This window comes from Schistocerca piceifrons, chromosome 1 (genome assembly GCF_021461385.2).
Source record: "Schistocerca piceifrons isolate TAMUIC-IGC-003096 chromosome 1, iqSchPice1.1, whole genome shotgun sequence".
NCBI lineage: Eukaryota > Metazoa > Arthropoda > Insecta > Orthoptera > Acrididae > Schistocerca > Schistocerca piceifrons.
In genome coordinates, this window is record NC_060138.1 from 462,090,188 (window position 1) to 462,105,026 (window position 14,839).

The window sequence follows — 14,839 nt, forward strand, 5'->3', positions numbered from 1 at the left end:
ACGTGGTTTCGATGGAAAGGTCATGTTAAGAGCTGTATGCTGACTGACACTAAACGGAGAGTATGAACATGAGGAAAACATGATAGAAGTAACGTGCACCAAGACTGAAGTACACTTTTGGCATAAATGGCCAATAAGTGGAAAGGCATTAAGTGGGGCAGATGAAGTTAGAGAACAGAGAGAGATAAAGAAACGGTAATTTTAAATTTTGTGTTCCTGTAGAATTTAAATTTTAGTTTTCGCAATAGGCAGGCACGTTACAATAATAAAGAATAGGTATAAAACAACTCCTGACACCCCCACGCCTGTCCTTGGTCCAACAATAAAGGAATTATATACCGAGACCATGATACTACTCCAGAATTATTTAAGAATGTAAGAAAGACAAAATTGTACCTTTGTCATTGTTTTATGGCTTGTGATTGTACTTGCAAAAATTTGTAATTTCATATGTTCAGTGAAATATCCAATTACTGCCTGCTCTCACTGACAAGCACTGAGTTTTTCGCTTCCAACAGACAGTGGTGGAATATGTCATGTAATGTATGTACAGGAAAAATGAGGCAGTAATTTTTAATGACAAATGGTGCAAGGGCTGATGATGAAAATAATTTTTATTGACAGTCTGTAATTAAATTGTATAAGGATGTGTAGGAGACTTAAGGTATAATATCACTCAAGAAGTCAAAGGAATCTAAATTAAAATAAACAATTTCGATCTTCTTTGATCTCCTGTATCTATATTGTGTTCTCATATGAGCTGCATGTTATGTAGTGCTTGTCTCAATAATTCATGACAAAGTTTGTATATTTTGTTGAAATATGCTTCAAGAAAGTTTGAAACATTGTCTCTCCAAGTTATTTTAAAACAAATATACAAATATCAATCAGCGATGGAAGAGAAGAAAGCTCAGCAAAAAGGAATGATCACCTTCCATTAGAATTGCAAATGGCATAAAATCATTATCAGCGGAATGGCAAAATCTACCATCTCCATGGAAAAGGAAAACTTCGAAAAGGTAACCTTCACTGGATGCCATAATTCTGGCTGCGTGATGTATGAAAATACAGCAAGGGATGTTAAATTCAACTTTTAGAGACAATTGAAGAAAAAGTTATTTCCTTATAATATTAGTTTTCGTTGTAAGAAAAGTCATTTCTTTCTCTCTATCCGTAATAATATAAATGTTTCAGTAGAGAGGTTTCCATGTTGCTTTACACGATTAGTGGCGTGTTCTTTCACTTGCGGCAGCAATTGTTCTCTTAATGTAGCTCAGGCTTACAGTTTAGTGGTCCACAATCACTGTCACATAAAAACAGTCAGGTAGCATTAATGTTCGTACTCACTGAGGATAGTGTAGAGAATGTCAATTCTTCATGTCAACACTTCCAACCAACCATTAATGTTGACATAATTGTGATTCGTGGGTGTTTTATTGGATCTGTGTTTCTTTGAATCATTATGTTAGATCATTATCCTCCATGCACATTTCCATTGCAATAAATCAGTTGTTTCAATGAATAACCTTCCTCATTCCAATAGATAAGATACAGTGTAAATTTAATACTTCTGGTACTGTTTGTGATATACCTCATGTTATTTATTCTTTTGCCACAAGTTAGCCACTTGAGGTTCACTACTAGGGCCACAGAACATTAATACATTTTCAGAAAGTCCATTGCACACAGATTTTACTAGTGTGTCTTATGAGTGTTTTCAGAAAGTCCATTGCGCAAATATTTTAGAAGTGTGTCTTACACGGGTGTTTCTGTGTGGAGAAATTAATCACAGGCAATTCCCACATACCTATACCACCAGTGCTACTTGTAACGTGTCTACCCATTTTGAAAGGGAACTTTCCAAGATCTTAAACGATCCATGATATCCTGGCTACACTATGCTACAATTTCCCTTAGCTGCCTAAGAATAGTGTCTCCTAAAACTCAGTGATACATAAATGGGGTAATAATGGAGAGATATCATGAGGCGTCTCAAGTGCTGGATGATTTTTGTACTTTAACCTAAGGCTAGCACTTGGTTCAAGAATCATAAAAGAAGGTTGTATACATGGAAGAAGCCTGGAGATACTGACAGGTTTCAGATACATTATTTAATGGTAAGACAGAGATTTAGGAACCAGGTTTTAAATTGTAAGACATTTCAAGGGGCAGATGTGGACTCTGACCACAATCTATTGGTTATGAACTGTAGATTAAAACTGAAGAAACTGCAAAAAGGCGGGAATTTAAGGAGATGGGACTTGGATAAACTGAAAGAACCAGAGGTTGTAGAGAGTTTCAGGGAGAGCATAAGGGAACAATTGTCACAAATGGGGGAAAGAAATACAGTAGAAGAAGAATGGGTAGCTCTGAGGGATGAAGTAGTGAAGGCAGCAGAGGATCAAGTAGGTAAAAAGATGAGGGCTAATAGAAATGCTTGGGTAACAGAAGAAATATTGAAGTTAATTGATGAAAGGAGAAAATACAAAAATGCACTAAATGAAGCAGGCAAAAAGGAATACAAACGTCTCAAAAATGAGATCAACACCCCGGAAGTGCAAAATGGCTAAGCAGGGATGGCTAGAGGACAAATATAAGTATATAGAGGCTTATCTCACTAGGGGTAAGATAGATACTGCCAACAGGAAAACTAAAGAGACCTTGGGAGAAAAGAGAACCACTTGTATGAATATCAGGAGCTCAGCTGGAAACCCAGTTTTAAGCAAAGAAGGGAAAGCAGAAAGGTGGAAGGAGTATATAGAGGGTCTATACAAGGGCGATGTACTTGAGGACAGTATTATGGAAATGGAAGAGGATGCAGATGAAGATGAAATGGGAGATATGCCACTGCATGAAGAGTTTGACAGAGCACTGAAAGACCTGAGTCGAAACAAGGCCCTGGGAGTAGATAACATTCCATTAGAACTACTGATAGCCTTGGGAGAGTCAGTCCTGACAAAACTCTACCACCTGGTGAGCAAGATGTATGAGACCAGCGAAATACCGTCAGACTTCAAGCAGAATATAATAATTCCAATCCCAAAGAAAGCAGGTGTTGACAGATGTGAAAATTACCGAACTATCAGTTTAGTAAGTCACAGCTGCAAAATACTAACGCGAATTCTTTACAGACGAAGGGAAAACTGGTAGAAGCTGACCTCGGGGAAGATCAGTTTGGATTCTGTAGAAATATTGGAACACGTGAGGCAATACTGACCTTACGGCTCACCTTAGAAGAAAGATTAAGGAAAGGCAAACCTATGTTCCTAGCATTTGTAGACTTAGAGAAAGCTTTTGACAATGTTGATTGGAATACTCTCTTTCAAATTCTAAAGGTGGCAGAGGTAAAATACAAGGAGCAAAAAGCTATTTACAATTTGTACAGAAACCAGATGGCAGTTATAAGAGTCGAGGGGCATGAAAGGGAAGCAGTGGTTGGGAAGGGAGTGAGACAGGTTTGTAGCCTCTTCCCGATGTTATTCAATCTGTATATTGAGGAAGCAATGAAGGAAACATAAGAAAAATTCAGAGTAGGTATTAAAATCCATGGAGAAGAAATAAAAACTCTGAGGTTCGCTGATGACATTGTAATTCTGTCAGAGACAGCAAAGGACTTGGAAGAGCAGTTGAACGGAATGGACAGTGTGTTGAAAGGGGGATATAAGACGAACATCAGCAAAAGCAAAACGAGGATAATGGAATGTAGTCGAATTAAGTCTGGTGATACTGAGGAAATTAGATTCGGAAATGAGACACTTAAAGTAGTAAAGGAGTTTTGCTATTTGGGGAGCAAAATAACTGATGATGGTCAAAGTAGAGAGGATATAAAATGTAGACAGGCAATGGCAAGGAAACCATTTCTGAAGAAGAGGAATTTGTTAACATCGAGTATAGATTTAAGTGTCAGGGAGTCGTTTCTGAAAGTATTTGTATGGAGTGTAGCCATGTATGGAAGTGAAATGTGGACCATAAATAGTTTAGACAAGAAGAGAATAGAAGCTTTGGAAACGTGGTGCTACAGAAGAATGCTGAAGATTAGATGGGTAGATCACATAACTAATGAGGAGGTATTGAATAGGATTGGGGAGGAGTTTGTGGCACAACTTGACTAGAAGAAGGGATCGGTTGGTAGGACATGTTCTGAGGCATCAAGGGATCACCAATGTAGTATTGGAGGGCAGCATGGAGGGTAAAAATCATAGAGGGAGACCAAGAGATGAATACACTAAGCAGATTCAGAAGGATGTAGGTTGCTGTAGGTACTGGGAGATGAAGAAGCTTGCACAGGATAGAGTAGCATGGAGAGCTGCATCAAACCAGACAACAACAACAACAACAACAACAACAACCTAAGGCCATTATAGGCCTATCTGTCAGAGTCCCAACTATGATTTTCCAAGAAAGCTCTTAGTAGAGTCCTGTATTTGGACGTTCAAGAGCTTGTGTTCGGTCCAGTATGTGGAAGGCTCCTAGATTCCTCTTTTAGATGACATAATTAGAAAAAAGAGCATTATTAATGTCGAAAATAACAACAATACTGTTTTGTGTGATCCTTTCTGGCTTGTGAGAGAAATTACAAGACAAATGCACAGCATACAAATCCATACCAAGTGGAAGATATTTGCAAGTACTATACGCATGGTTGTATTGAATTCCCCAGGCACCTTCAGGAGCTTGGTAAATTTGAGAGGCAAAATCCCCATATATCTATTTACATATACAGCCTGAAGGAATATAAGACAGATGATGGTTCTGTTACACACAAAGTGATTGGACACCTTTACCGTTCCAAATGGATCCGTGACACATGCAAAATTAATCTCCCCAGGTGAGAAACAATACTACTATTGGCTCAAAAACATATCCTAGCTACTTTCTTGCCAAATCAGTAAAGATGGTAGACTAACTCCTGGGTTGGAGTTAGTGTACCCCAGCTGTCTGTGTCTAGTGTAAGCCATGAAATGGTGCGAACGTGTACTAGATATGTTATATCATGTGGAGTGCAGTGCACATGATTCAGTACATGTAGAAATGTCCACCAAGGAAAATAACTTTTTAAATTTAAGAATTTTCTCTACAAAGAATGAGTACCATTCGCTGTATATGCTGACTTTGAATGGCTTCTCGCTCCTGTGGTTGGCTGTGAGCGTCACCTCACAGTCTCAAATACTACTCTCACAGAATGACAGGTACGTTTTGCAGCACTATATCAAGTCGTATGTGTGTGTATCTACTCTAGTCTTAATCAATTTGATTTATACATTATGGATGATCCGAGTTGGTTGCTCTCTGAGCTTGAAGAACTTGCAAGGAAAGTTGGTGTGGTTTATAGCACCAATGTTTCTATGATCAAATTCTGGGAAAATAAATTAGTGCACAAGAAAGCAGTTGATTGCTATGTTCGTGGGCAGCCATTGGATAAAAAAGGTGAAACACTGCATTGCCTTCATAACATCATCATTTTCTTTAGGCCTTTGTCCTGTTTCAATGTAGGGTCGGGCTTGTTACTATGGATTTGGCGGTGGTAGTTGCAGAGGGTGGCTGGATGCCATTCCTGTCGCCACCCTGAATGAACTTGGGTCGGAGTTAGTGTACCCCAGCTGTCTGTGTCTAGTGTAAGCCATGAAATGGTGCGAACATGTACAAATGTCTGGGAGTCATGTAACTGAGGCGAAATGTGGGGAACAGCCTGGTATTCACATAGCAGGATGTGGAAAACCACCTAAAAACCACATCCAGGCTGGCTGGCATACTGGCCCCATCGTTAATCCGCTGGGCGGATTTGGTCCAGGGCCGGCGCACCTACCTGACTCCAGGAAGCAGCACATTAGCACTCTTAGCTACCCTGGCAGGTCAAACACTGCGTTGCCTTCTAACCAGCAAATTCCATGGTGCTATTCACAATTCATGCAACTTGAATTGCCAACTACTCTTACACAAACCTGTTACCATCCACTATTTAAGCTGGTACGATGCTCACTTCCTTGTTAAAGGGGGGAGGACATATGAGAAAATACATGGTTACACATAGGCTAATGTAACTTTTACTGTCTGAGAGATAACTAAACCAAATTTTGCACATGTTGTTATCACTTTATTGGCTTCAAGCTGGGTATTTTTCAATTTTTTGCCACATAATTTGATCATCACATTGCTGGATACTTTAAGAAGACATACTATCGTCACACGTGGAACGTTTTCTCAAAGTTTACTTTATTTGTCACTTCCAAAATGTGATACGTTATTCATAGTAATTAGATAAACAAATCTGTGTACCAATTTGTTAATAGCACTCTTAGAGCTCCCATAACAATTTTTGAAATTTATATGTATAATACACATTTTTATTTCACAAAAATTTAAATAAAGTGGACAGTAATTCATTTTGAAAAATTTTGTACCACAGGAAGGTGTGTTATAGTTTGTAAAAAGTCTGTAGCAGATTTTATCCTTTTATTTGCAAGTTGTGGGGAATGCAGAAAAAAGCTTTCATTAGCATTTATGCCAGAAACAAGTTCCTTAACGTTGGCCACAACAGTATTTTGGTCTCTTTGATATTCGGGCTTCTTCTAGTCTTATACTTCTGTCATTCCCTTTTGGCAATATCCTTGACTGACAATTTAGAACTAGCAATACACACATCGACAATCTTCTTCAATAAGTTGTCAGTGAAGTAACCTGCATCAAACCCTGCTCTCATTAGAGTCCTGATTTTCCCAGTATTACAATCATTGAACATCAGAGGAGCGTCTTATGAGGAAATTTTAATAGCAATAGATAAACAAATTTTCATCTTAGGGTTTCTCTTCTAAATAAGGTTGTTAAAACTGTCCTTCAGATTTTGTGTTCCACCATGTGTGCATTTCTGTAATATATCACAATTAATTGTGTTGTAAATGGGTTCAGAGCATTCTATCCTCTACAGATGTCTTCTCTGATAGCAGGAAATCATAAAATATCGCAATCAAGGACATGTCATATACAAAACAACGCATATCACTACGTATTGGTTGAAACAATGTGGCTTCTACATCATTTTTAGTAGGAATTAAACTCTGAAAACTGGAGACGATATTTCTAACATGCTACAGAACTATCTGGCAGCAAAAAAGTCAATATTTTTTATCAGTCCTACAAACAACCCCAGTTAAGTCGTCGTATGACTCCAGTCTGAGTAAAGATCAGGTTAGTCTCATGCCTGACAGCAGAGCTCTTTTCCAAAGAGAGTCTCTAAGGAAATTACACTGCACTGTCTGGACTCACAAACATCCATGCAGGCACCTCTTCAGAAACATGTTGAAACCATGCATCAATGGGACTTGTATCTCACTGCATTTCCTGAAGACACTAAGTTTCAACCCATAATGGTAAAGGAATTTTTCCATACGAATATCTGGATTTGAGGGCAAAACTCAGTGAAATCACATTGCCTGATATAACCACATACTCCAGCAAACTGCCGTATCGGATGTAGAGTATGGCCACTTGGTGAGTGTTTGGCAGATTCAACATCTGTAATTTAGAGGAATATGCAAATTTTTATATGGACACAGATGTACACGTACTTGCAGACATTTTAAAATATTTCCAGAGTGTATGCCTGGAAGCACACTCTCAGGATCCTGCCTTCTTTTATGCAAATGTATCTAACTTCTCTAGGTTTGCTTTCTGTCATATGTTGTTTTGGAATGTTAGTAGTTTTGGTAACACTGCCTCGTAACCTTTCCTCTGCTTCCTTTAAACGCAAGTCTATTTATCTAGGAGTTGACTTTCTTTCTCTTTTAGAGCTTCTTCTACAGTAACTACATAAATTTTGCATTCTGACACTTCCTCTTCAGCAAGGGTGCTGCCCTTATCCAGCATCCCGGCTTCAGCTTTTTGAGTTATTTCCTTTACATCTGCACATAAATTATCTCTCTGTTTTTTGGCAAATTCTGACTCTAAACTTAGCTGGTCTACTCTTAGATTCAACTTGTGTTTTTCTGTAGGTAGGTTTTTGCATACGTCTTGCAGCTCGCTGACTGCATTTGTCACATTTTTTGCCAACACATCCACTTGGGATTGCGCCTCCTGAATTTGAGAATATGCTTAACTAAGATTTTGTACTCACCTGCAAGTTGTTCCTGTTTATAATCTATGGAAGTTACCTTTTTTGTTAACGTATTTATACTGCGGGACATGTCAGTAATTATTTCTTGATTTAGTTGTTTACTGAGCTCTGTGAACTTACTGGATAAATCATCAGATAATTCAGTGCATATAGTTTTGCTCCCCTCACTGACTGTTGACTAATTCTATTCTTGAAATCGTTAAATGCCTGATTTTGCTGTGCAAACTGTTGGGTTATTATTTGTATGAGCTGTGTCAAAGTGTGTGTCTCACTAGTATTTGCATTGCTTTTGTGAACTTTTTACTGTGCTTGCGTTTGCAAAGTAGTGAGCAAATAATCAAAGGAATTTTCACTGTTGCTCACTTTGGTTTCACTATTTGAAAAAATGTTTCCTGTGAGACCTGAGAAATTGTCTCATCGAGCATCATTAAAGTGACTTCATGACGAGTTATATTACCAGTGTCATCATTTTTTAACAGTGGGATGCCAGCCTGTTTGTTTTAGTAGCCATCAGCGAGTTCGCGAGTTGGCGAGTTACTTTCAACTGTTACCAAGCTCGGATTTCCGACATTATGGCATATTACATTTTGTAATAAGTTTTCAACAATGGACATTTCCTTCGATTCCATTGTGAACAGTGTTTAATAAAATTTTGAAAAAAAAAATCATTTTAAAAAAAGTTTTGTTTTTATCGGTACTTTTCAAATAAAGCAGTTTTATATGCATATTCATTAATGAACCTGATTATTCTGTGATACAGTGTTACAAAATTTGAATGACTTATTTTGAACTGTGATGTTGACTTTACGCAAATTTTTGTCTTTCCTATAGAAATACACTTTCTGTAAAGGATATTAATTGGAAGGAAAAGAGAGAGATGGCGCCAAGTGTGGCCATATCAGCATACAGTGTAGCAGCTTCCTTCCTTTACTTCTGCAATCTGCATTCCTGGCGTGTCTCGTTTGTAGGCAGAATTAATTTAGATTTGCTCCTTCAGGTTGTTAACAGTCCCAATCTCACAGACATGTAACAAATACAACAAAGGCCTCAGTAGTTTTTTGAAACGATAAAAAGGATCACTTACCTAAAAAAAAGTATCAGAACAACTGAAAGGTTTGTTCATATTCCATTGGTGCCGTCCTTTGAATGGTCGCCGCTGAATATTGGAAGGGGGGGGGGGGGGGATAAAATGTAATATATATTGGAAACTGATTAAAAATTTGCTGCTTAAACAATTACAAGGGAAATTTTGAAAGAATAATTGAAATAAATTAAAATCAACATCCACCATTTAAATTTACGTACTTCTCATTATTGCCATTGTGCATAGAGCTGGTTATGATGATCGCCCCTCCGTTGCTCACACAAATTCCTCATTCCTCTTGTTTGCTTCGATCCTCTTGATGCAGAATTCTCCGTGTGGCACAGAATGATGAACAGGTGGTTTTTTTAGTAAACTTCATCTGCCAAATGACGTTTATAACACTTCTTTACTGTCCGATTAGAATACACATTTTTGAACAATATTCATATGGCGGAACTCTTCATACATCTGCCCGCTACCACTTGTAGAGACAAACAGATTTTTTAACATTATTAACTTGGTGGAACTCGTAATACGACTGCCCACTATCACTTTTAGAGACGAGTACCTTTGTGAACCACATACTCGGTGTTGAAACAGACAAAGAACATTTTCTTCAATTTGGATTTCGCATCCTCACCTTCTTCTGTATCAGGGATTCTGGGGTGTGTCATTGAGCACTCTGGTACTTCATCTCTGGGTTGTATTGAAATGTCAAAATTTCATCACCATAAATAGCACTGTTCAGAAAACTTGACTAAATTTTCAGACGTTCCTTCAGTTCACCCATGACTGACACTCAATCGGCCTTTTGTTCATGCATCAACAGTTTGGGAACCAGCTCAACAAAGAGCTTTCACAATTTCAATTCTTCCACAACAATGCGATACACAATGATTTTCCGTATGTTTAGAATGTCTGCCAACAGCAGAAACAGCCATTCAATGGTCACTACTCAACAACCCATGCACACAAGTCATATTGGCTTGTTGGTCGCCATCTGAGCACGGATCATCATCTGCCCTTTTCTGATTACCCTAAAACTACTTCATTCATTTCGTAACTTATACATATGAAAGAGCGTACTCCTGGTAGGCTTCTTTATGCAGTTAATGAGTTTATACAGTTTTTTGTCAAATTTTGTGTGGAATTTGATTGCACAATGTTGTTTGAAAGTATATGCCATGACATGGTCTCAAAACAGTGGTGCACTAAATCTAACGTGGCCTTACTTTCTAGCCCCATATGTGGGGTATATTACAACTTTTGATACAGCACAAAAAGGCAATTGAAAAGATCTTAATTAAATGCAGTAAATACAATGATGAAGTAGTGTGAGCAGTCCAACTGTATTTATCAGAGCTGTGAATTTTCTTTAGAATGTCTGTATTCTTCAACAGCATATGAATAAATCAATGCAAATTTCATCATAAATCAATCTAGTGAGGAACAATGCTTTCATAGTTTCTACAGCAAGTTGTGCTTTATTCCTCTGCTCCATACGTTATCCATATGGGAAAACGGTATTATGCAATACATTGGCAGCTCACACAACCGCTCTCAGTCCATGGCCGAGTAGCACTTGTTGTTTGGTAAAAACATTGAACTGACCTTTTCTTCCAACACCTCCACAAGTACAGTTAGTAGTATCAGCTCACAGTCCAACAGCAGAAGCACATGTGTTGCATCTCACTTCTCCTTTTGAGTCAGAAGAAATAATGTCACTGAAGAATGGAAATTCTTTTTGTAATTTTTTATTGAAGGAGCACTTGCACTTCTTGGAACTCATTCAAGCTGCTAAGAAAGGCCATTGACAAAGAAAAAGAATTAAACTTAACTACTGCCATATAGCATAACACTAAGAAGCACAAAATGCAGTCTGATATAATTGCTGATGTATAGATGACTATGGTGGAAGAAACAAGCTCAGTGCCTTGTGTGCAACACTGCAAGTGGGGACTCTTTGGTAAGAGTAGAATCCCTGTTTGCTAAAACAGTTTCACCAACTTCACTAAAACTAATAATAAAATATACCGATACAGATTAAATAAATATCAAATTGAGGATAAATAATTTCATAACTGCTAAATCCAAGCTAAATAGGTGTCTGAAACTACCTTTGAAAAAAATTGGGACAGTGCTACAAAAATTATGACTGCCCAGAGAAAAGGACTGATGGCCAAGTTAGCAAATCAGTGATACTGGCACCACTGATGCTTGGAGCAGACTGAGCTAGGGTGTGCTACAAGGCTGAGAGCCCCTACACCAACCCCACTTACCTGGAACCATCCAAACAAGACACAACTTGACGTGGGCCAGCAAAATAATACATTTCATGAATTTTGGGACACACATTGTATGTTGATGACAAATGTATTCTCTTGTCTGAATTGAGTTTGACTGAGGGTAACAACAACAACAAGGGAAAAACAAATTTTATAAAATAAAAACATTTTACTGGAAAAATGCATCTATTTGTAATTACATCAATTAAAACATCAAATTGTTGGTACTTATTCATACAGCTTTCATTTGTGCCATTAGTTCCTCTAAGCTTGCATCTGTGTCACCAACAGCTGGTGTATTACTGTCATCATCTGCAGGAAGTGTGTATGCTGGTTTCACTCCAGAAACAAAGCCTAAGTCCACCTTCACTTCACTTTTGTCTTGCTCTTCTGTGTTGGTTTCATCTATAAGGCATATTCCTGAGAAAAGATAAAGTATGTACAGTAAAATATTTTCCTTTGTACTTCGTAAGAGGGGTACAAGGTGAAATTTTTTTAATATCAACATAAAGTTGTAAGTTATTGTCTTGTGCCTGGACCCTCTTATTTTTGAAACTTTTAAATGTACATAATTGTGATCAGTGTAAACTGTGTTACCTTGAACTTACATTACAATCACAAACAACTGTTATAAATTTTTTTTTCTTTTTTGTTTTTCCTGCCTGTTTAAGATCACAGCTAGTAGTTGCATATATTCCCAGATTTGGTGATTTGTTGAGGTTATCGTTAAATTGACACCAGACTGCATACTGCAAAATTGTAAAACCCTTTGAACTTATCTGAAGTAGACTTGCATCCAGCGCCTCAACTTAAAGAACCTTCTCAGCCATAAAATGAATAAAGAACTATGTACGCAGTCCACAAACTTGAACAGCTTTATAATCTTAGCTCTGTTATCAATTGAAAAGAATCTCCTGTGCCAGCTGATGTCCGAATTTTACAACCCAGTGATGCACAAATTGGCAAAAAGGTAATTTTATTTTTAATAAATGGCATATTACTCTTTTGTAACTGCTTGCCTTAATGAAAAGTTCAGTCTATGCTACAGGTTTAATGTTATCTCTCTCAGAACTTTAGCTACTGTAATGCATCTTCCCATGAAACACACTAATATACAGTATTTGACCCAAAACCTAAATGGCCCATTGAAGATTGCAGTCACTTCCAGGAAAGTATGATTGTAGTGTTTTTGTCAGAGCATTCAATGGTTTAAGTCAGTGGTTCCCAAACTGTGAACCACAGCACCATGGTATCCCATGGAAGCAGTGTGAAAATATTTTGATATTAGACATTTTCTGCAACAGTGATCGATAAAGAGACTATGAATCAAAGTACTGACTTTGGTTCACAAAGTATGTGCCTTGCTAGTACCAAAGCTCCAGATGTATTCGAGATACTGAACACCTGTTTACGAGCAATTTCAAGGGGAGAAAGTGCAATGGTATGTCTATTCATTGTGGCCATCTGATATCTGGCTGTTATGGAGGATTGCATATATTTATTTGAAACAAAGCTTCATATTTAACATGGGCATACTCCGTCATTCACAGAGAAGCACTCCCATTAAAGTAGTTGATTACTCCAGTGGAAGAATCCTTAGAACATTTCTGAATAAACTACGCAAGGAAAAAAAAAAAAAAGAAAAAGAAAAACTTGCATAAGTATGTTGGAGCCAAATGCACGTCACTGCTGTACTGTTTCAACTTATGACAATATGTGCCCATGTATTGTTTTGTACATTCAAATTATGGCAAGAAATGTATGCTTGTTTTTAGGATGAAAAATACTAGGTGCCATAAACTTTGTAAACAAATTTTTTTGTTGAACTATCACCATAATGTGATATCTTTCAAAACTAAAGGTGTTGGATCCCTCCAAATGAGGACATAACGTGCATATTTAAAAACTAAAAATAGAAGATTTCGGCTATCAGAAAAAAATGCACTATGCAATAGAAATATCAGTTATGAAGTTATCCATGGTTATTCTTTTGCAGCACCAGTTTCCAATCTCCAGTGAAGTTTATTTGTCTTGCAATACAAAATCTGTTTCCTACGATAATATACCACAGCTTATCAAATGATCAAAAACTACTTTAAACCAAGTAAAATTGACAAAATCATATGGATTCGAAACCCATTCGGAGCTGAAGGTATGCCTGAATTGATTTAGAGGAAGAAAATGTTGTACTGTGATAGCATATTAAAGATAATAACAGACAGAATGGCATTCATGATTTTTGGATACCAGTAAAAGATGAACATCTGCTGCACAATGAACATTAATTCCATCTATTTAATAAAGAGTAAATACCATGTAAAACTTAATGTGGGATAGAAAATTAGAGTAATTTGAAACTTAATAGACTTAATGATATTCTGAAATATATAATACCCATGTTTTTTGTAATCTGAAGATTTACATTTTTCATTTTTGTATCAACGACAATGATTTCCAAAAATATAACTAGATAGATAAAAAATGTACTTTGCAAGTGATGACAGGAGAAAAAACGTGCAAATTACAGAAATGTGCAAGCTTGTGATTGAAATGTGCTGGTTCAGTCAATCCTTCCCATCTCTGTCGGTAAGTCTTCCCTGACACAAGGTTCTGGGTGTCTTTTCTGTAACTCTCCCCATTTCCTAAACTTCACCAGTCCTTTTCTTTCATCCCTCTTCCCTCCCTTTCAACTCTTCTGCCAGAAGAAGGAGCCACTGGCTCTGAAAGCTTGCACACTTCCATAATTTTTTTGTGTTTGTTTTCTTCTGCAGCCACTTGGTCAATAGATTTTTTTTAGCTATCCAATCATATTAGATTTACATTTCTGGGAATATGTTGTTTCAATGTAAGTGGTTAACATCTAGACATGAGTTAGTTATGTGTTATACCAATATGTAGCAACTGTGTACTTCATTGCTTTATGCAATGGAAAGCAAATATTTTTACATAAAGAGACTGTTGTTTGGAGAAAACTACACTTCTGGTGACTAAAATTTCAACACCATGAAGTATACAAAGCAACAACATCGTATTCATTGTTCATATAGAGTCGAAATGATTGAATTTGTAGGTTAATTCAAGGCATACAAGGTGCAAAAATTTAGTACACAGATGTGCCAGCTCCAGTAACAACAGTGCTTCTAACCTAGTCGCGTGTCAAGACAGCTAAGTTTGGATGACAGGTACAGATACCCCATCCCTTGCTGTTTCCACACTAAGCCAGAATTCATAAATAACAACAGCTGGCATGTGGTCGTGTGAGAACCTCTCGGCATGCTGTGACTTAAGGTTTCCAATGGGTCAGAAATATGAGGAATTTTCTGGCCAGAACAACAATGGAACAGCATCTGTTATGAGGTA

General features: G+C 37.4%; 1 protein-coding gene across 1 annotated transcript in view; it reads right to left on the minus strand.

Moving 5' to 3' along the window:
* Positions 1–11,628: 11,628 nt before the first annotated feature.
* The window catches only part of LOC124793832 (ubiquitin-like modifier-activating enzyme 5), a 122,486-nt gene continuing 119,275 nt past the window's right edge, over positions 11,629–14,839 (minus strand). Inside the window, exon 7 of the mRNA XM_047258051.1 lies at positions 11,629–11,899. Coding sequence (XP_047114007.1) covers positions 11,712–11,899 — 188 coding nt within the window. The 3' untranslated portion in view covers positions 11,629–11,711. The remainder of the gene's footprint in view (positions 11,900–14,839) is intronic.